Consider the following 21465-nt stretch of genomic DNA (forward strand, 5'->3'; position numbering starts at 1 on the left):
ACAGAGTCAAATAGAAGGCAGTTATATATATGCATATAAATGATTCTGCAAAAGCAAGCTGTGGGATGTTCAACTTCAGCTCAGAAAAAGTCACATGAATGTTTAACATATATCTCAAAACTATGTGTTGCTAACTGTTAAATATGTCTGCATATGCTGTGATTGTTATGGAAGAAGCCTCTAAAAGTCACAATTATGTCTATATTATGCACCACCTTTTTTCACTTTATGCTGCAAACACACAATAAATACTGTAGCCTATGTCAGAACTCACTCATTGCTCCGTTAAATGTATTCAGGACTGCATTTAACAGCCTGTAATGGTGTCTGGAATGCATGCCAATGGTATTTAATGACTGCAGGAATATGTTTAAAGTGAATAGCCCTGTTAGAAACTAGCTATATTTACGATTACTGTTCCTAATTTACCATTTACACCAAATGAATTCACCAGCCCATACATAGTGTGTATGCTCACTGTTATTAGTATGGGTGCTGATATTGATATCACAATTGTAAACAGATCAGTGGGTCTCTCTCTCAGTGTATGTCTGCATGTGTGTGTATATGTGTGTGGCTCAGTAAACATAAGGTGGTGCTGTCTTTAAGAGAGAGAGCCTGGGAAGTGGTGATGTAATGTGTTCTCAGACAATGATGTCATCGACTGAGACATGGCAAGGATTTAAAGTGACAAAGGCTTTTTCAGCAGCCCCGTGTAATTCTGCATCAGGTCTCCTCACAGAAAAGCACCTAAACACCGCGGGGACCTTCAGTGGGTGGGAAAAAAAGGGCTGAAATGAGAGCAAAACATAAATGTGATTCTGGCACATACAAAGCTCGAGTCTGGGTCTCGACGTGGCACACAGCATTTTTATTAATCAGGATATCTGAGATACAAAAAACAACAACACATTTTGCAGCAGGAACAATAAAAGGGTTACCAATCACGAGCAGCCATTAGCTATGACTCCTGTGCTATGTTGAATGCATATTTTGAGAGGAATGATCATGTTAGCTTCAAACACAGAGCGTGTATCGACAGCGGCTATAGAGAAGGTATTTGTTTTTTTTCCACTGCAAGAACAATACTTTATTTCCATACAGTACATAGTTTTTGTTATGATGAAATATTAAGACTTTCCATTGCATTTGCATAAATGTTCAACAGTGGATAGTGGAAATGTTTAAACTTACCAAATATTAAAGGTGTTTCTGATACTATATGTTCCCATTATACAATTTGTAATTTAAAATTAGGTCCAGAGTCCTTCAGTCAGTTGAATTCTTCTAACATTTTTCACTGCAGTCACTCTAAACTGTGTTCTTGTCCTTCTTGAGTTTGTTCACTTAAGCTCCTTAAGCCGTCTCTGCTTTCTTTTATAAACTTGTCCTTAATACTGTTACTCTCGCCTTTCCAAAAGAAGCACTCCGAATCACACGTCCGGCTTCACGCACAGAGCTGGATAGAGCAGCAGAGCTTTTGTTGCCTTGTTCTGGGACATTCTCATTTTTCTCCTCACATAAACTAGCAGACTTTTTCAGTTCTTCCGATCTCACTCGCCCAAACTTCCTGTCCCCTGACTCTTTCGTTCCACTACGTTCCTCTCTTGTCTGACTTGCACTTCCATCCAGTGTCTGGTTGGGATCAGTGTCCCCAATGCAAACTCTGCCAGTAGTTTCTTTAACTTTCAGCTGGCTTTCTGACCTTGAGTTGTCCTCACATTCATTTGCAGCGCTCTTTTCAAAAACAGAAGCATCTTTTGTTGCTTTTTCCTGAAGGTCCACTGTTAAATCTCGAGGTTTGGAAGCAGCTGTCCCACTACTTTCATTACCATTTAATGACACAGGCTGAGTGACATCCTTATTCTCTTGGTCAGATGAAGGGCCAACATTACTGGCAGCATCGGCTGGCACAGACTCAGTGATCAACAGTGGGTCTTTATCTTCTGGCCCAGATGATGTTTGAGCACATGAATTCCCATCGTTCTTTGTTATGTCTGAATCTGAAATACTGATGTCACATGCAATCTTATAGAAGAGTGAATGGTTCTCTTTCATCTTCTCTAAGCTCTCACTCACTGCTGATAACATTTCATTTGAATCAGTAATGCCATCAGATGAAGCTGCCTGGTTGTCTGCTGCCTCCTCATTACACAGTGTTTCTGTGGCAGGGATCTGTAGAGGTATGAATCCTTTCCACTGGTTTGTGGAAAGGAACCATTTGGCTCTCAGATCTGAGGCCTTAGAATCACTTTCATTATCATCACCATCAGGATTGTCTTCAACCTTTTTCTGTTCATCATCTTTGAGACCTATGAATCTCTTCCCTCCATCTTTCGGATAAACAGTCATGGATGAGATATGATAGGGTGAAGCTGGACGTTTGATCTTACTTTTGGCAACCCCCGGTCTCCCGCTGTGCTGTGTTCTGTTCTCTAACTTGGCCTGATTATTAAGTTGCTGGTGTTCTTCCTCTTTATCCTCAGATATTGCACTTGAAAGCTGAAGCTCTCCAGAACTTCTTAAGTTATCCCCACAGCTTCCATGGCCATCATAGCAATCATGGCCTGAAAACACAGATGATTTAATCTGTCAGGTGCAACAGTTAGCAGTTAGCACTTCTACTAATATAGAAACCATCATAAAAGTTTGACGTAGCCACCATGGTGCCACCCACTGGCTAGTGGACTACTGTTAAAAGCTGTAAGTTCAGCTGCTGTATCATCATTATAATGTTGGCCCAGGACCAACATTGCAACTAACCAATCACATTGTTGTAAATCACAGTTTTGGAATAAGAAAAAAATGTTTATGTAAAACAAATAGTAGACATTACAAGTGTTTCCTTAATTAATTTGTGCAATATAACAGACATAGAATCAAGTTAGGCTTGCTGTTAAGCAACTTTAGCTTACTTGTGTTGGTTTGCTAGTGATAGTTTTTATTAGCATTAGCTAACTTCTTAGCTAATGTGAACAGACTGCTTAGACAATGAGATTGTTCAGCTGCAATGTTCATCCTGGACCGACATTGTTATGATGTAGGAACAAGACCAACATGGGGATATCAGATTGTCCACGGTCTTATACAATAGCAACAAGGTAGCCAAGGGCTAAACTGTTTCCTGCCTAGGGTTGCCAACTCCCTGAGAAATAAATAAGGGACACCTCGTGGCCAGGGCCGGGCAACCCAGTTGTCTTCACCCTTCCCAGTGTGGTGAATTTTTTAGCTCTTTTTTTGTGTGTGAAATTATTTTTTTAACCATTTGACTTGAATTTGATTTAAGTAGATGTGTATTCTTTGTGATATCAAGACATGGGAAACAAAAATCATTTAGGCATTTATTTTTAGCTCAAAATGACAACATTAACACAATAAAACAGGTCTCTTTCTTAAACAGAAGCCTGTCATGCTTAACTTTTGAGAATAAAAGTAAATCTTTCTTTAAAAGAACTCTGTCCTGCTTAACTTAAAATTATATAAATTAATAGAAAACAATAGAAAGAAAAATATTCTTGTAACAGTGCACATTTAGTGCATTTAGTGCAATTGGCTTCAGTAGAGGCATTATTTCAGCTTTTGCTCCCGTTTGTAAACCCATTTGTTCCCATGATTACGCATCATAACTCATCATCATTATTCATCTATGTATTACTTTTATGTATTACTCATCTATTTGTTTCAATCTATCCTTGCAGTTGTTTATTACACAAAATAAATTATATTATCACACTTCTGGCCACATAGCGCTGATATTCACTGCACATGCCCATTTTAACCTTAACCAGAGGGTTTAAAAACAAACAAACCAGTGTTTACATACCATATCTGCTTCTGCTGTGGCCTGGTGGACAAAAATTGGTTAAGGGTTCCCCGAGCTTTCACGCCCCTTATGTTCTTCATGTGCCCACCATTAGAAGCATGCCTATGGAAAAAGTGCGCCAGCACACAGTGCAGTGTGCTTTATAGGTGTTATAGTGCACTTTTCCAGCCAGGTGTTTTCCTTTTCCCATTCTTCCCTGTACTTTTGCAGCCTTTTTTTCCTTTCTCTGAGAGGAACAAACATTGCTGGTCTAATGCTGGGCTTACACTGTGCGATTTGTGGCCCATTTTGAGCCGAGTCGTGCGACCAATTTGGTGATCGGCCCAATTTTGGCCTTCATCGTGCATCGTGTAGTATACGTGGGGTAACGAGAAGCGATTAACACCTCACGACCAGCTCCCGATCATCAGCCGCTCACACTGCTCATGCGCAAACACGTAAACGTCGGTGAAAAAGACGGAGCAGCACGGCTGTGCAGCGTGTGATCTGGACACAAGCGATGGAGGCACAACTTGTAGAACATTGGAAAGCTCATCCGAGCCTTCTCAATGTGGCATCACCAAATTATCACGACCACAACAACCGTGAAAATAGTTGGATTTACATTGCTGCTCAATCACAGCTGCCTGATCAGTGTTTTTCATTAGCAATTTAGCAAAGTTGATGGTGGCGTGTGTCTGTGTGAGTGAAAGACAGAGAGGGAGAGCGACCGACAGATTTTCTGTTATAACCTTCATTTTATGGAGGCACGGTGTGAGCACTCGGATCGCATCAGAGCATCGGGCGGTATAGCGTGAGACCCTGCATCGTGACCTACGAACTTATAACCCACGCGAGCCAATCGTGCAGTTTGAAAATCGCACAGTCTTCAGGTGTACTGTCGTCTGAGACTTGCACCGCAGTGTCGGCGTTTGTTTCCCCGTTGGCCATGCTTTTTGTTGTGGTCATCTGTTGTCTTCCGGTATTTTCTCCGCAAGCAACCTTTCCTCAACCAATGAGATGAGCGGTAATCTGAATTGTCATACTCGAATTGTCATAAGTGCGCTGTCAGCTCATTGGTCACAAAGCAGGAGCGGGGCTGGGAATTATGTTTTCAAACAAAGCGTTAATTACATTAAAACTTATAGACTACTTTTGATTCTCACTGTATTACGGGACAAAGTGCGTCCCTTTTCAGCTCAATACGGGACGTGTACTTTTGTTTCTAAATACGGGACGATTCCGTTTTTTAAGGGACGGTTGGCAACCCTATTCCTGCCGTACTACTGTTTTTCTTCTTTCCTCTGAATGTCACAACAATTTACAAAATTAACATCTTTTTGTTTAAAACTGCCATAAAGCTGGCAATCAAAAACATAAACTTATTAGGAAAATGCCGATTGAAGTTATAAATTGAGTGAAATTGAGTTCAATAGAATCTATTTTTGAAACCATAAGCGTTGCCCCCTGCTGGCTATAAAAATAATAAAATAATAATGCTTCCTAGTCCATGTCTGTCTTTTATATACATTCAATGATCTTTAATTGTTAATAATGCCTAGTGTCCTAAGTGACAAGTTAATTATTAACTCAACTACTATATGATGTTAGTAAATCTATATAAATCAGTACTGTATTGCTAAATTAGTAAGTACCTGCTTTCAATCTTTGTTTTCTTGCTGCATCAGAGGGAACATGGTGAACTTCCTTCTCCTTTCCCATAACCGAGAGCTGACTGTGTGTAGTGGCACTCTCTCTGACTGCGCTGATAGACAGACAACAGACAATTTGCTGAGACTTTCATCAATATAAAGCACATTTACACTGTGTAAAGAAGAAAACAGCCCCCTCACACCTTCTTATGACTCTCTCTCGTATTCGTTCCACTCGCCGGAGCTTGGCCTCTCGCTGTTCATGGGTCAGACAGATGTCATAGTCCATGTTTGAGGTCAGAAGGGCAGTAGACTGCTCCACTTTCTGTTGAGATAGATTTATATTAAAATGCACATATAAGAATAACTTTAACTAAAAGAATAATTGTAAGAGCGCCATTTATACTTTTCTATGCAGTATTGATAAATACTGCTGAATGACACAACTGATGCAATGATATTAACATATCTGTCACATCAGGCCTTCTATAACAGCTCAAATACAGCTTTAACATTTTATTAGGCTTTGAGTCACTTATAAAAGTGATACTGAATTAACTGTAGTTCAGAATTACTGTACAGACACTGATACAAGGCCTCTTGCTTCATTTAGAATCTCCAGCTGTTTGTTTAAACAAGCTTTATATCCGCATTAAACTTTAACGCAATGTTCACATATTAAGTTCAAGAAAGTAAAATAAAAAGTAAAAAATAAAGCATGTTTAAAAAAAACAAAAGGAAAAATGGTTTGTGCAATTGTCATACATCCCGACAGAGGAGATAAATCTACTGTCAACAGCACATTAGAGCTCATTCAGACTGAGTTAAATTAATCTGCAATCTGATATGAAATAAAATGCGATGGATTTATTGTATTGTATCCTTTTAGTTTATTAATCATATGAATCTTAATGTTGTCTTCTTCTTACCCTTATATTTGAGCTTGCGCTTCCATTTTCTAAACCGGCGTCATCTCGAATTTGATTGCTTGACGTCTCTAAACTCTCAGTTCTGCTCACTTCTGAACGTAACTCTTTCGTGGAGGTCCTGGATGCTCCTTGATGCTGATCTTTGTATGTCTTCTTAATGGGCTGATCCTGGTCCATCTCTGCTGAGGACCAGTTTTGATCAGGATTCTCTAACAAGGGCCTCCTGGGTGGTTTGCTTAACAGTTTTTTACCCTGTTCAGCCAGATTTAGCTGTTTCTCAGATGGGATCTGCTCAGCCAGTGGAGTATCAAGCTCAGCAGGAGGATCCTCGACAGAAACTCGCCTGGCCACGAGCGAAGACGGTAGTACAGCTGTAACCACTCGTGTCACCCTTAAGGGAAAAGGGGCCTGAGAGAATACCAAGTAAGAAAAGTAAATATATATACAACACAATATAGTCATTCATTCATTCATTCATTACTTGGCAAACCTCTGCTTTTGGCTCTGAACTTTGACCCTGAGTCTGGGCACCTGGAGCAGGAACAGGAGGTTTTTTCCTATTAGTCACCCTCTCCTGATTTCTTTTCATTCTCTCAATCTGCTCTTCTTCACTCATCTTCATCTTCAGCTTCTAGAAAAAAAAAAACATTGGCTGTTTAGAATATGAGTCATTTATGATAACTGCAGCTCAAAGATTCATAAAGCAAGAAACCCTGTCAGCCATTATAAAGATGATTAAAATGGCTTTATGTTTGAATCTGTTTGTGCAGAGGAATCTGTGTGTGTGAAATTATGATGGATATTTGCTCGCTATGTCTGTCGATATATATGCATTTGTGCAGGTGAGAAAGAAGGGGTTGGTGGCTACTGTTGAGCTGAGCTACTGCATTGAGACGTGAGCTTCTACCTCCCCCTCTCGTCTAGAACAGGTACTGCAACATGCCCTAATTGCAAGGAGGATGAGAGAATCAAAGAATTCGAATTTGGCTGTGATTGCAATGAGGAAATATCAGCTTTGACTGCTTCTATATTTGGAGCATTTTGGATCACACCGCATGCCAACACACAGGAAATTATGAAGAATCAAACCTTGGTCGATTGGTTGGTTGTGTCTGGTGGGATCCACTTTGAACCAGACTGAGAGTCTAAAAATGAGATGAAAATAGAGGAAAGTGGAAAAAGGATGATAATAGGAAGGGATAATTTAGCATTATGTAAAGAACACCTACTAAAGCTATTAATAATAGATATGACAGAAAAAATTAATATACAGCACGGTGTATTAATATCAGCCTATTTCTGTAGTGAGCATATTTGTGCCAACCGGAGGGATCTCTATGTGCTTTCACATTAAGGAGGGCAGGCTGGCTGTTTCCTCTTCTGTGTACAGGATCAACAGTATGGCTGTAGATTGCCTGAAACATAAGCATAGAAATATCAGAAACATCCATGAAAATATTACCAAACCTGAATGTCTTTTCTGGCAGATTTTTAAAAATTGCCCACCTCATATGGGGACTCTGCCCATCCATGGCACATGTTCCTGCTCTGGCTTTCTTGTAGCTCCTGGGGTAACGGTGGGCGAACTGGCGGCTCCTCTTCCACGTCCTGCAGGGATCATAGGAATGTGATGAACACTGTGGAACTATTATGGAAAAGCCAATTTATCTGTGCCAGACATAGTCATATAAATGAATGCTGCTCTGTGCAAATCTTGCTGTTCTGTTTTTACTCTCTAACAACTAGTCTCACACGATGAATATTATCAATAACTAAAATCAAATGCTGTAAAGCCAAAAAACATCAAGTAGCCAGCAAGCCAGCAAAATGACTTGAATGGACAACAATTCCCTGCTTGTTCATAAGCAGAGCGCAAATGTCAGGGGCCACTGACAAATGAACAATGGACAAGTGTCATACCACTGGAAGACACTCTGTGGGAGAGCCAGGGGATCCAGGATGCGGAGCTGTGGACTGAAACACTGAGGGAGAGACAGAAAAGGTCACAGTGTTGACTCTGCTCATTGTCAGGTTATTGTCAGGTTCCATGTGCAGTATCAAGGTTACAACAGGAAACTGCTGTATACACTGGTGGCCCCAAGTGGCAGCCAGGAGCAATTATTATTATAATTAGCTATGTGGCACTGATCTGCGCTGAATAACTACATCACGTGTCTTGCTTTAAAACATGATATTTCAATCATTTGTATTATTGAGTACATGAGTTTAGTGGTGTCTGTAGCTCCGACAGTGTAATGAGCTGGTGTTGTCGATAACCTTTTCTTCCATTTAAATGTCACATTTAATGTACTGTTATTGTTCAGAAATGCAAAGATTCAGGCAAAGATTGACCCTTTATACATGGCTGAAAACAAAGTTGTGCAGTAAGAGTCTGAATATTACAGTAGGATGTCTAGCTAATGCTCACAGTGATGTCTCTGAATCCCCAGCAGGTAGCGGAAGTGACTCCGATTGGATTTTAGTCCATCGAGTATGTCCTCCATCATCCACAGCTCTCGCTGAGCCTGAGATTGCTCCTGATTGGGTAGAACATGGACATGATCCACATAGAACAGCAAAATATAAGAGAGTTTCACATTTTGAGCCCCGCTCCCCACATGAGGATCATCAAAGTTGAGGCAAACTTTTCAATAGATGTTGTGCACACGTTAATAAAGTTTATTTGTGAGGCCATGGGTCTTATTAGGTAAAAACTATTTGGTTTGTAGTTTAAAATTACTTGTGGCATTCCAAAGTTACAGATGTGCTGAAGTTGTGAACGGACAACAGACAGTTCACTCTCCATCCTCTCATACTGGCACCAAACCCGCTCTATTTCCTGAATATAAAGAAAATATCAGAGGATTAGTTCAATAACCCATAGTGGATGATTCAGCATCAGTGAAGAAATAATCTAATATGAGGGTTTTTTTTTTAACACACCAGTGATACGTCACACATTCTGGCCCGGACTGTCACCAGCTCCTCTTGCAACAAAGCCTTCTCGGTCAGCGCTTCCTCGTGGGCCTGGGGTCCATGGCTCTTCCACTCTTCTAGCTGCAGTCTGGAAACTTCCAAAGCACACTGGACATTGTCCTGAAACACGTGCAGATGTGAGGAAAAGGACTTTATATGTGTGTAAAATTCTAAATAAACATAAACAAAATCTGGCTGTACTTCTTGTAGCTTAATTGCACAAATGTTTCAATTACTCAATAAGTTCAGTAACTTTTCTTACGACTGTCCTATTTTTTCTGTAATAATTGTTCTTAAAAAGTCACAGTGTCCTAATAAATAAATGTAGTGGGAGTGAACCTATATACTTTTAAAAAAAAAAACATTTTCTTTCTATTAGTTGAGTGGAACCAAAAGTAAAGAAATAGGTGTTTGGTTGATTATTAGTTGGTTGTAATAGTGCTTCTTGCCAATAAATCTTATTCCTTTGTAGAGCGTGTTTATTTCCCTTTAAATGGTGCCATATTTACAAGAAAAATCCATTTGTAGGTAGAGTAGGTGGGTTGCACCTGTAAGCAGGGACCCTGCTACAACAGTCAGTTAGTGTCTGCTCTAAGCATGGATAGAGCCTGTGCCATAGGGCAATTTCAAGCTAGTGTTCTGCAAAACCAAGCTGCAGCATTATTTGGAGTGAATCCCAGTATCGTCTCCAAATTGAAGGCCAAGTTCCATATAACAGTGGATGCCAGCGATAGGACCAAGAAGTTCACCACAAGAAGACCATTTCCTCATGTTGTCAGCACCATAGATAGTCTTCTACAAATTTATAGTCAAGGTTTGCAGGACAATATGCCTGACTACTCTCTGCCCAGACAATGCGGAACAGCCTACATACAACCAATCCCTGGTCTCATAGGGCTGCCAGGAGGCTTGCCAGGACTGCACTTCACTGCCAGGCCTGTTTGCGCTAAGCGATGAGTCAAGATTTTGCCTACAGCAGGTGGATTGTAGGATCAAAGTGTGGAGAAGATGTGGACAACGCTATGCTGATTGCTGCACTGATAGGGTAATGGCTTTTGGTGGAGGCAACTGAAAAAACAAGGCATGTCATCATTGGAGTCAAACTAAAGTCAGAGAAATATCAAGATGAGATTCTGCAACCACTGGCAGTCACACATCTCCACAGTCCTGGACCGAACTCTATCCTCCAAGAAGACAACGCTTGCCCCCACAGAGTGGGGTTTATCAGAGACAACCTTCAGAATTTGGGAGTGGGTAGGATGGAATGCCTGCTTGCAGTCCTGACCTCAACCCCACTGAACACTTGTGGTATCAGCTTGAGTGTGCTATTCGTGCCAGAGTGATCAGCACAATGCTGTTGAAGAATGGGATGCCATCCCACAGCAGTGTGTGACAAAGATGGTGACCAGCATGAGGAGGACGCACCAGGCTGTTGTTGCTGGGTATGGTTCTTCCACATGCTACTGAGGCCCTGTTTGTTAAATGAATAAAATGTTAACTTGCCAGTATGTCTTCTTTTTTAAGGCTTCAATCATCTAATCCAATAAATGACACCAATCAAGAGTCAAAAGCAGAAACAGCTGTTTGGGATTGGCAGAGAAGATTTGGTAAGTTAATTATGGGTGCGATCCACATACTCAACTCTGCTGCTTAACTCACGAATACGTTTTCCTTCCAAATCTTACACCATTTAAAGGGAATTAAATGGTGTAGGATTTGTTGCCAAGAAGCATTTTTACAACAAACAAATTCTCGACCACACAAAAGTTTCCTTGCTGTTTGTGCTAAGTTTATATATATATATATATATATATATATATATATATATATATATATATATATATATATATATATATATATATATGTGTGTGTGTGTGTGTGTGTGTCTGTCTTTAGATTAAATGCTTGGGTCATGTATTGTCTATATAGAATTAAATCTTTAGAATTTCCGACCTTATCCATTTGTAGCTGGGCCAATTCTACAGACAGAGACTGCAGCAGTTTGTCACACCCACACAACCTTGTTAACACAGCCTGAGGAGACAAAATCAAACTCATGACTACAAAAAAAAACCTAACAAATTATTTCAGTTTGCGCTGGTCTGGTGACTGTTAAGACCCACATGCTGAAATTATGAACACTCACGTCTGCATCACTTTCAAGAGGCCGGAGTGGTGGCATTTCCCTCGGGTCAGGTTTTGGAGCCTGAAAATCATCATAGTCACCCTTTTGTTTCACATTACTTTTTTTTTTTTTTTTGAACAATGACTTTAACATATTTCTCCTTCCTCTTCACAAACCTTCAATGTATCATTAGATACCTAAATATATATATTTGTTAACATTTTCTTTAAATTTATTTTAAAAATCTTGCTAATGTTAAATCATATTAAGGGAAACATGTAGATTAATGCTTAAATGTTACTGCCTGAATGTTAAAACTCAGCTGTTTTAACACTGCAGAACACTGCACAAGCTTTAGCACACTGCAACCATCTGCTTATAGCATGAATTGCCATGAATCTGAGAGACAGAAATGTTGAAAATGCTTAAAACATATGTATTTTTTGATTACTGATCAAACAACAACTTCATGTAATAGTCATTATAGTACATGTAGCATAATCTTGGCAGACAAAACACAGTATAAATACATAATAAAACAGAAAAACACAATTATAATAACAAACACACAGTTTGTTAGTAACAAAAAAACAGACTTAGTGACAATAAAAAACAGTGACAGACATATAACAAGTCAATGACATACACAGGACAACTGTATTAATACATTTAGAAAACGTTTACAGTGTTTTCTTTCTTTTCTTTTTTAAATAAAGGGGTAGGACACGTGACACCACATCACCACTGAGCATGTTGTACCACACAAAATGCTGTAAGAATACAGCACAGTTCAGCAGGCTGGGCTGTACCATAGCTGGCGGTAGCACACAAACAGATAAATGGCTGCGGTGATGGTGATGATGGTGGTAGTGTTGTGGGGGGTGTGGAGAATGTGAGGCTCTCGATGAGGGGGGTAAAGGGGGCAGTAAGTCTGCATGTACCCCTGTGGAGTAACTCTGAGGAAGGAGACCGCATGTATGTGAAAAGAGAACACAATATCAAACACTGTGCTACTGTGCAGAGAGAGTAAAAACTGTTATTGGTGACTTTAATGATCTGTTTCAGAAGATTTTACTCAATGAAATTTGACATTACTAATAACGACAAAGATTTTTTTAATTGCTTACCTTCCCTAAAGGTCTTCGCCCACTGCTATGATGAACAGAACCATATACAGGGGCAGGCTAAAGACAGGGAAAGAGAAAGGGTTGACAAACATGAGCTGTTAACACAAAACCGTGCTTTAAAAGGGCCATTCCACTCAAGATGATGCTTTTTAATACACTGTATTAGTCAAGTTAGATAAAATGTGTGATACAACTTGGATACTTTGTTTCCAATCCCCCTGTTTGGAGGCCATTTCTCTGAGATAAGATGAGTTTTGGCATTGGGTTTTATACAGATTGACTCTCATGAAGCAATTAAATATCAAGATCGTTTTTTGAAAGTTCCAACCTTGCTTAGACTTTGCCACCTTTCTGAGCCTGGAGTGCTGGGATTGGATTTGAACTCCAGATTCGGTGAGGCAGGTGCATAGTAAAGAGTATGTGGCAGCATGATCGGGTCATCATGGGGTCGTATGTCAACCCTTCCCATCGGTGTGTGTGGTCTTGATCCCAGCTGACCTCTGGAGGTCAAAGAACCTGTTGCCATAACATCTGTTTGCGACGGTGCGATTTGACCCGGGAAAAAATCCTCCTCTTTGTTTGGACCACAAGCTCTTCTTCTGCTTAAGTCTGGGCTCGGTGTTCTGTTTATGAATATAGCAGAAACAGCACAAAGCAGCTTTTGCAGTTATTGTTTCAGCTTTTAAGAAAACCACTTGGATATTCATTCACACACACATAGACGACTTGACAACCTGCTGTTTCTTTGATGAATGCTCCGCCTCTCCCTCTGCTCTGAGTGCGATCTCCCCATCCTTCCACCACTGAGCTTACTCGGTTCACTCAGAGTCCTGCTGACGTGCCTGTGTTTCTGGGATAGACCCTCATCATCAGAGGGAGATTTAGGGAGGTCCACTGATTCACTGCTGCCACCTATCTGCGTAAAGTCGTGATAACTTGAGCAGCGCCTGAAAGCATCAAAAAAATGCTTATGAGTCAAAATGGTGTAAAACGACCGAATGTAAAACCTCATGACTATTTTGAACAGAACTGTACCTGTTCATGGAGCTGTCTGGCTCCATTGCAGCAGACTGACTCAGGGCTCGAACCCAACCCAACATGTCCTCCTGAGTGTCTGCACTGAAGAAATAAGAGCGCATCCCCTGATGCACTACCTAGTTTGACACATATTATTCACAAATGTTTTTTTCATTATTAAAAATTCATATTTCCTAATCTACATATACACTTAAATATTGCATGCACATACGCATGATTGGAGAATGCCTTACATCCTTGCAATGACTTGGTTTAACAATAATACCTTAAAGGTGAACTTTCTGTTCTTGCATTCCCTCGGCGTGCAGAACAGGATTTTGTAGCTTGGCAGTGGGATGCTCCCCAGAACAGATTCTTCTCTGCTGTCTGAGAAGAGGATGGACGAGACATGAACAAAAGAAGGGATGCATCACCACACATGACAGAATTTCTCCTCCAGACAAAGTGCCGATCTCTTACCTTTATAGTAAAACAGACAGTAGTTAGAGAGGACGAACCATCGTCTTTTCCAAAGCTTCAAACCAGAGCTATCCTGCGGGAGGAAGATCAATTAGGCTCTGCTCTTCAGTAAACTCAGTCACACACTCTTCCGCATGCAACAGTGAAGTTGTTGATCTTTTTAAGTAGATCATGAAAGCAAATGATGCAAAAGTACTTTTTTGTTGAGCCATCCTCTGATAACCACAGGGCAGTTGGGGTCTCTCTTGGCAGACTGACACCTCTTCCCGAATGTCTGCACCTTCCCATCACTTTCCTGTTACCAAAACAGGGAAAAAATACATTTGTGTGCACACATGTGCTTATGCATTAACAGCATCACACTAGGTCACCCATGTATACAAAAACGGGAGCCTTGTAATGTGAAAACCTTTACCACGGGAAAATAGGATATTGTGGCCACGCTGGATGCTTGGCTTACTCTGTCGTGGTCATCCATTCTGTAGGGTGACAAATAAATGTGTTCAGACCACAGGAAAAAGATGGAAACAACAGTTAAAAGGAAATAGTCACACAGTAATAAAACCCCATGAAGTGCCACATAGACCCCCTGAATACCAAGACACATGGCTGTAACATGACTCTGCCCACATATTCAAATGGGCTACTTGAAGCTGGTATAGCTAAGATGTAACCGCTTACCAGTACAATCTGAATCAGTGTCCCCCTCTGTAGAAGCAGTCAGTCACTCCACTGACCAGCAGCCCTGTAAGCTCCGACGTAACAAATGCCACATTCCTATATAGTTGAGATTTTTCCCAGCTCAACTGTTCATTCTCTCAAGGACTTGGTGTGGTTGCCCCATACTTCCAGAAAAACTCTCCCACAATTCTATTCTGAGCCATAACAGGCCGGTGCGCATCCCCACCATGCAAACTGACAGGTGACAGCTGCGTCGCTGTGGTGGTAGGGAGGGGCTGGGACTGTGTGAAAACCAATCTGGCAGCAGGGACGGGGCTGGTATGAGACACTATCTGGTCCAAACTGCATAACTGCAGTGTGGATCGCTGAGGATAGAAAACCTAAATAAAGGAGCATGGTGGTGGGAAAGTAAAGTTGTTTACTTTGTATAATAATAATAATAATAATAATACTAATAATAATAATAATAATGCTATAGTAGTATAAAAAATTAAATATAAAAGGGAAAATAAAATTTTTGCATGTTTATATGTGACAATATACAACAATCTGTCCATCTATTTTATGTTAAACTACTTTCTTATTACTGTTTCTTTTACTATTAGTGCAGTATATTAGGGCTGCCACGATTAGTTGACTAGTCACGATTACGTCGACTATCAAAATCGTCGACGACTGATTTAATAGTTGACACATCGTTTGAAGCTTTGTAAGATCCCAAATGACACAGGAATAAGTAGTAGGATTTAATAGTGTAATAACGGACTGAAACAGAAGATGGCAGCACTGCATGCACAAGGATGCCAGCTGCTGTTAAACCCAGAAGAAGAAGAAACTGTCCCAGAATTCATAGAGCGACCCATCGCGGCCCTGCTCAGTTTCCAACAATGGTGGCAGCTAGTTAGTTTTAATGTTACTCGTATTATTCTTTCTGGGTCACACAAAAAATGTTTAACATATTTTCAGGCGGGAATGTAGCTGTGTAAACTTCAAATATCTGCTCAGTTTATCAAGACACCACATATTTTCAAAAGCGCTCTGACGTTTTCCGAGATTGCTGTTACCCACTAGCTCGATAGCTAGCCGGGGTTCAAGGCTCACTAGAGCCTGCGAGAACACCGGACTCCCGGCAAACCCACCGCAGTCTTTCGCTACTCAGGTTAAACATGATATATAAGTCACTTAGATAACTTAAAAATTGTATTGTTTGGCTTTTTTCAGTATTTTATTTGTTCCTGAGTAAATCGGTTAGGCTGAGATGAAAGTTATAGTTTTTACACAGCTGAATAAACGTCAAGCAGACAACTGATTATCAGAAGTGTGAGATGCTCGAGAATATACTCCGGTTTCCTGTTATATTTTAGATAGCAAGGAGTTTATTAAACTTCACCGAAACAATCTGCAAATTTCATTTAAATTCAATAAACTGTCATCTTGTCTTTAATTTTAGTTAGCACGTACCTTAAACACTTAAAGCTGTAAGCTAATGATAGTTATATAAGAGCAGATGCATGCTGGTGCAATAAGCTGTACGTTTTACGTTCAATGGATGCATGATCTGATTAGTCGACTAATCGCAAAAATAATCGGTGACTAGTCGACTATCAAAATAATCGTTTGTGGCAGCCCTACAGTATATATTTATATATTTCTTCATGTACTACAACAAAAATATTCCTTACATTTCTTTTGTGTGTGCATATTATGTAAGGCATTTGCATTTGAATTCGTCCATAAATATTTGACAGCAAAATAACTCCAATGGAGAACAGAAATTTCGAGTTACATCTGCTCAAGCTTCCTTATCAAATATGTATTTTTACGGCCTTCTTGGCTCATTTGTGACCCTTGTGAAACACTAATACAGATGAACTTGAAGATGAAAAGATAAATCACGAGGAACATCTCACGTTGAGCCACCACAAACACTTGCGGATGAACCAGATGTTTGATATGATTTGGTATCCACAAGCTCTGCCGGTATCAACCGCATTTCCCTACAAGCGCGGCACGGAGTAAATGAGAAAACTCAGTCACGTCTTTGTTAGAGACCAACAACCTCATAGCCACTGGGGGTTCTGTGGGTGTTGTGAAATATTTGGAAAATCTCCTTTTTAATCAGTGAGGGTCACCACCTCAGAGAGGAGAAGACTTAAAATGCTAAAGAGGGATGGTGGGGAGGACAAACGGTGGGTCTGTGCACGACACAGAGTGCGCTTTGTGATGCCCGAGGACTCTGAAGCATCATGTGAAGTTGGACACAGACCATGTTGAATACATTGCCCCAGAAAATAATCCTCTCCCTCTCTCTATCAACAAAAACATTTGCATGTCTCCCACATTCTCATACTTTTAAAAGCCAACGAAAGCTATCAAAATACATTTGACCTTGATAAGCAAAGCAGTTACGTAGGACACTCGACTCTTAACTGGGCTGTCATTTCTGAGGACACGAGATTGCTGGTTGCTGCACATTTTAAGGTGTTGAAGCCATAAAGTTGATGCTTATAAGAGTAAAACTTGCTGAGTTACTACAGAAAAGTTTAGCACAGGTTTAAAGAGGTCCCTCATGGGGCCACTGAGTGTTTCAGCCACAGATAATAAATATCAGCCACAAAGCTGCTTCACAGTATCGTTAACCTTTAGCAACCTTTGCTCACAATTTGTCACATTATTGACCAAAGATTAAAAAAAGATAAATGATTAAGAAAGTGTGGTTTTTAACTGTGCAACCATCTAGAACTACATGAGACATAAATGTTAATAAAGATGCCATATTGCTGTATATACCTGACTAATCGCGCCTGCCTGCTGGCTGCTTCAAGCTCCATCACTTGGCACTGTTCCTCACAGCATCTCTTCAGGCTTGGCAGCCTTCTTCTTGGCTACCACGAGCTCCTGTTGCCCAAACAGTCACAACGCTCTTCTGCTACACTCCGCTGCTCTCCGTGGACGTGTGAATCTTCCTCTCTGTAGTCGACTGTTTCACTCTGGTCTGACTTGTAGCAGCAGTCCTCACTTGGTGCTCTACCTACGCTAGCTGTTAGCACTCAGTCTGTTTTTCTGTCCACTAACAGTGCACTCTCTGTGAGCCCCTTCTTTCTTCCTCCCCCTCTTCTTCTTCACTGTCCCTCCCTCTTGCCCTGCCCTTGACAGCCTCTCTGTCTTTTGCTGAGTGTGGGTTTGTGACTCAAGAATTCACACACACATAACCCCCCCCCCCCAAAAAAAAAAAACAAAAAACAGCTGTTTTCTCATGCTTCTGTTTTGCCCCTTGCATTATTTAAATTCTCAGTGTAGCTTTACTACAATCACAGATTTGGATGCCAGTCTTGAGTCATCACCCCCAATAAAAGCCAAAATATTCAGAGAATGAGGGGCACAATAAGACAAAGGCTTTAAGGCTCTGGCTTACTTCCAAAACCATGCCATGTGCTAGACAAAGTAAAGCTTTGAATTAGGAAAGCAATTTGACATTTGGTTGATGGATTGTTTAGGCACTTTAAATCTATTAAAGTTTAAATTATTAAAAGAAAAAGAAGCCTTAAGAACAGCTGTAAAACCTCTAGAAGCTGCATTAAAATATAAGATAACCAATTATTTTATAATTAGCCTGTCTAGACTTGAAAGGCTCCCACAATTAAGCAAAAATAATTATCCCAGATGGTCCCTTCTTATATATTCTTTCTGCTATGCCAAGTCAGCGTCTTGTATAGCTGATTGTAGAGAGTACAGAAGAAAACTAATGATGCTCCGTTAATACAGCTATAAAAAAGAAGAAGAAGAAGAAAGAAAGTACAGCGCTTTAAGGTTAACGGATTGAGAGTAATTAAAACTATGCCTGTTATATACTTATATGTACAAAAGCTTAACAGGAAGAAAGGCACTCAAAGGGAAACTGAATGCTGATAATCAGCAGTGTACACATGCCTCAGGAGAGTTGGTGTTATTGTAGCACAGGAATAAGATATCAAAAGCATTTTAAGCGGTATGATAAGAACACGGGAGACAAGAGAAAAGTCAAGTGTAAGCGGGAGCGCCCTGAAGCCTGGTTGGCAGTTTCTTTAATCTAAGAGTATCTCCTGTGAAATGAGCTTTCCAGAATCCTGCGACCTAGACACAAACACTCAAGCTATTTGTCAACACTCAAAAATAATCGCGATGTCTTATAATTAGCTCACGTGTCCAGGCCATTTGCTTTTATCCAGGAAGGTCTTGACCCGGGATGCTCAGGATGTCCCGTTCTCACATGGGACAAATCAGCTAGCCTGCAGTAATTACTGACCACTCCCTTTTAACATAGTGAGCAGTCGCCCGCATGCAGTGACAGACAGCTGCATGGCTACTAATAGTCTCCTGTTACACGCTGAACAACCTGTGGGGCCCTCTCATAGGATTATGGGAAATGCAGTTTCTTTTAGTAAGGAAAAAATGGCCAAATTAGCTTGAAAGGTCAAAGGTCAAGCATAAATCACACCAACAACATTTTATTCAGCTGCATCCATCAGATGATTAAATCACAGGAAGATTTCTCTGGTCAAAGGTTTGTTATTGGTATTTTCATTTGAAAGCGACCTTGTTTGATGCCCGTTCACTGATTGAGCTTATACCGTGTTAATTATTCATTTAATTTGTTGTTAATTAATTATTTATTTAATTTTAAATTGATTAGACTTTTCCTAATAATGTAAATCTCGCATAATACGCACATAAATTATCTACAATATCTACAATAGGGTTTAAGGTAATTTTGAATTAGTTCCTACCATGGAAACAATTTTTCTAGATAATAATTTGTTATTCATTGTAAGTATTGTGTTGTGAACTAATAGGTAAAATAGTTAAAGTGCGTGATCTACACTATGTGACATGTGATAACATAGAACATAATTTTCCCCATATTCCCTTAAACAACATTCATGATTAATTTTCTAGAGAAAAAAATACACACAATAGCACTTTAACATGTTTTGTGATGTTCCATATGTTACATACAAAAACGAAAGATCCAAAAAAGAGAAATCAGTTTTTGTGTGCACGTGGTTTAATACGTGTAGAATTGGTTTTCTGTTGTGGTGTACTGACAAGAACAATCCAGCAGGTGGTGCTGTTTAATAATTTCGTCCATCACAGTTTCTGCTGAGGGCACTTTTCATTATGGACATATATGATAAATAAAAATATGTTTAAAAAATACATTGATTCGCTTTATGTTAAAATACTTTATTATTGTGTGTTTTAATAGTAAATAGAGAGTAGTACAGCCACAATTGGAAAAGAAAAGCCACAATTGCTACTTGCAACCAGAAAAGTATACATGTGAAACATTTGTCCAGCATGAGCATGACAACAGTGTAAAGTGTTATGTATAGATAATATATAAAAGAGAGAAGGAGCACCATGAAACTGGTGACCCTATCAGTCCATGTTAGACTGCAGATAGTGTGAATGTGGGCTAGTAGATACATGACAACAAATCTTTTGGAACCAGTATAACTTCATCACAGTAATGCTTGAGTAGCTTCTGCTGTTGATCAGGTGGTGTGGAACCATGAAGGAATAATATTGTGGAAGCACACTGGAACAAACAGAACTTAGTACTGGTCAGTAACTGGTTCTATCTGCTGCACACAAAAAGCTCGGAGAGTGTTTGAAAGCAGGACATTGGAGAAAATCCAACTCTCATCATATCACGCTCCTACGGGAAGATACATTAATAAAACGTTCTAACATTCAATTCAAAAATATTTAAAGGGATATTTTAAATTCTGTCTGTATTGTTTGCAAAGCATGTTCACACAACAGCAGGGATTGCTGGTCATTCCTCCCAACCTCACCCTACATCCTCTTTATGCCATGCTAAATGTGTGACCATATGTGCCATTTGCTGTATAGCATATATCACTTTGCTCATGACACCAGCAGAGAGTTTCCACTCTTCAACTCTCTCTTCCAACTCTCATACCTATCATATGATCACATATACACATCCAAAACACGCAGTGAGGTGACACCATGGGTATGATTACTCTTGGATCCAAGTCTCCGGTTTCATTTTCTTTGGTCAATGATGGATGTTTGTACCTGTCATATCGGTTTAACTGTACTGGCTATAAATTCTTATATATACTCATCACAAGAATCACACTGAAATAGCCTAAATAAACTAAGCTAAGCTCAATTTGGTTGGTGCTTAACTGCCTAAAGCTAGAGGTGCAGTTTTTGAGTATTACTAATTAAGAATAAGTAAATGGATAAAGTACAGAAAGCATTGATTTGATTACACATTACTTCATTTTGACCCCCTTTGAAGAGTGAGATTTCTATTGACCTGCTTCTGGAAGGGTAATGTCTGTATGTCCTCTGCTGTCTCAACACTGACATGACTGTCATTGTATGTACAGTATGCAGAAGCAATAACAACAGTTTAAGTGTGTCAAATACCAGAATGACTTGAATGCATTGCTTACTGGGGCTTTTCTTGGCACTTGTTAAAACTATATCAATATGTCTAACATCCAGCTGGGGTCTTTCAAGGGGTCAGTATCTCTGTCTAAATATTACATTACATTAAAAATTGCAACATATTTAGTTGACTGACGTCTGTGGGTGCCTTGTGGGCAGGATAACAGTTAAATGAGTGCCAATTTTAGTTCCTATTAAGCTGATGCTTTAG

General features: G+C 39.9%; 1 protein-coding gene across 3 annotated transcripts; it reads right to left on the reverse strand.

Annotated features, from left to right (window-relative positions):
- Positions 1–850: 850 nt before the first annotated feature.
- plekha4 (pleckstrin homology domain containing A4) lies at positions 851–19121 on the reverse strand. Of its 3 annotated transcripts, XM_085171403.1 has the most exons (25): positions 18971–19121; positions 17580–18554; positions 14524–14587; positions 14305–14403; positions 14109–14181; positions 13915–14015; positions 13647–13765; positions 13346–13558; positions 12940–13234; positions 12612–12668; positions 12294–12440; positions 11506–11565; positions 11313–11393; positions 9327–9479; positions 9124–9222; positions 8812–8920; positions 8304–8365; positions 7890–7991; positions 7708–7798; positions 7473–7528; positions 6874–7014; positions 6384–6791; positions 5658–5779; positions 5458–5567; positions 851–2567 (listed from the first exon to the last, which is right to left on the reverse strand). In XM_085171403.1, exons 2-25 carry the CDS (start codon positions 17618–17620, stop codon positions 1378–1380), a joined length of 3993 nt encoding a protein of 1330 aa, XP_085027529.1. In that variant the 5' UTR covers positions 17621–18554; positions 18971–19121; the 3' UTR covers positions 851–1377. The 3 variants fall into 3 exon arrangements, with proteins under 3 accessions (XP_085027529.1, XP_085027531.1, XP_085027530.1); XM_085171405.1 differs by lacking the exon at positions 12294–12440 and having other exon boundaries at positions 18971–19119; XM_085171404.1 differs by lacking the exons at positions 17580–18554; positions 18971–19121 and adding an exon at positions 14790–15234.
- Between the last annotated feature and the right edge of the window lie 2344 nt (positions 19122–21465).

Source organism: Neolamprologus multifasciatus, chromosome 8 (genome assembly GCF_963576455.1).
Source record: "Neolamprologus multifasciatus chromosome 8, fNeoMul1.2, whole genome shotgun sequence".
Taxonomy (NCBI): Eukaryota; Metazoa; Chordata; class Actinopteri; order Cichliformes; family Cichlidae; genus Neolamprologus; species Neolamprologus multifasciatus.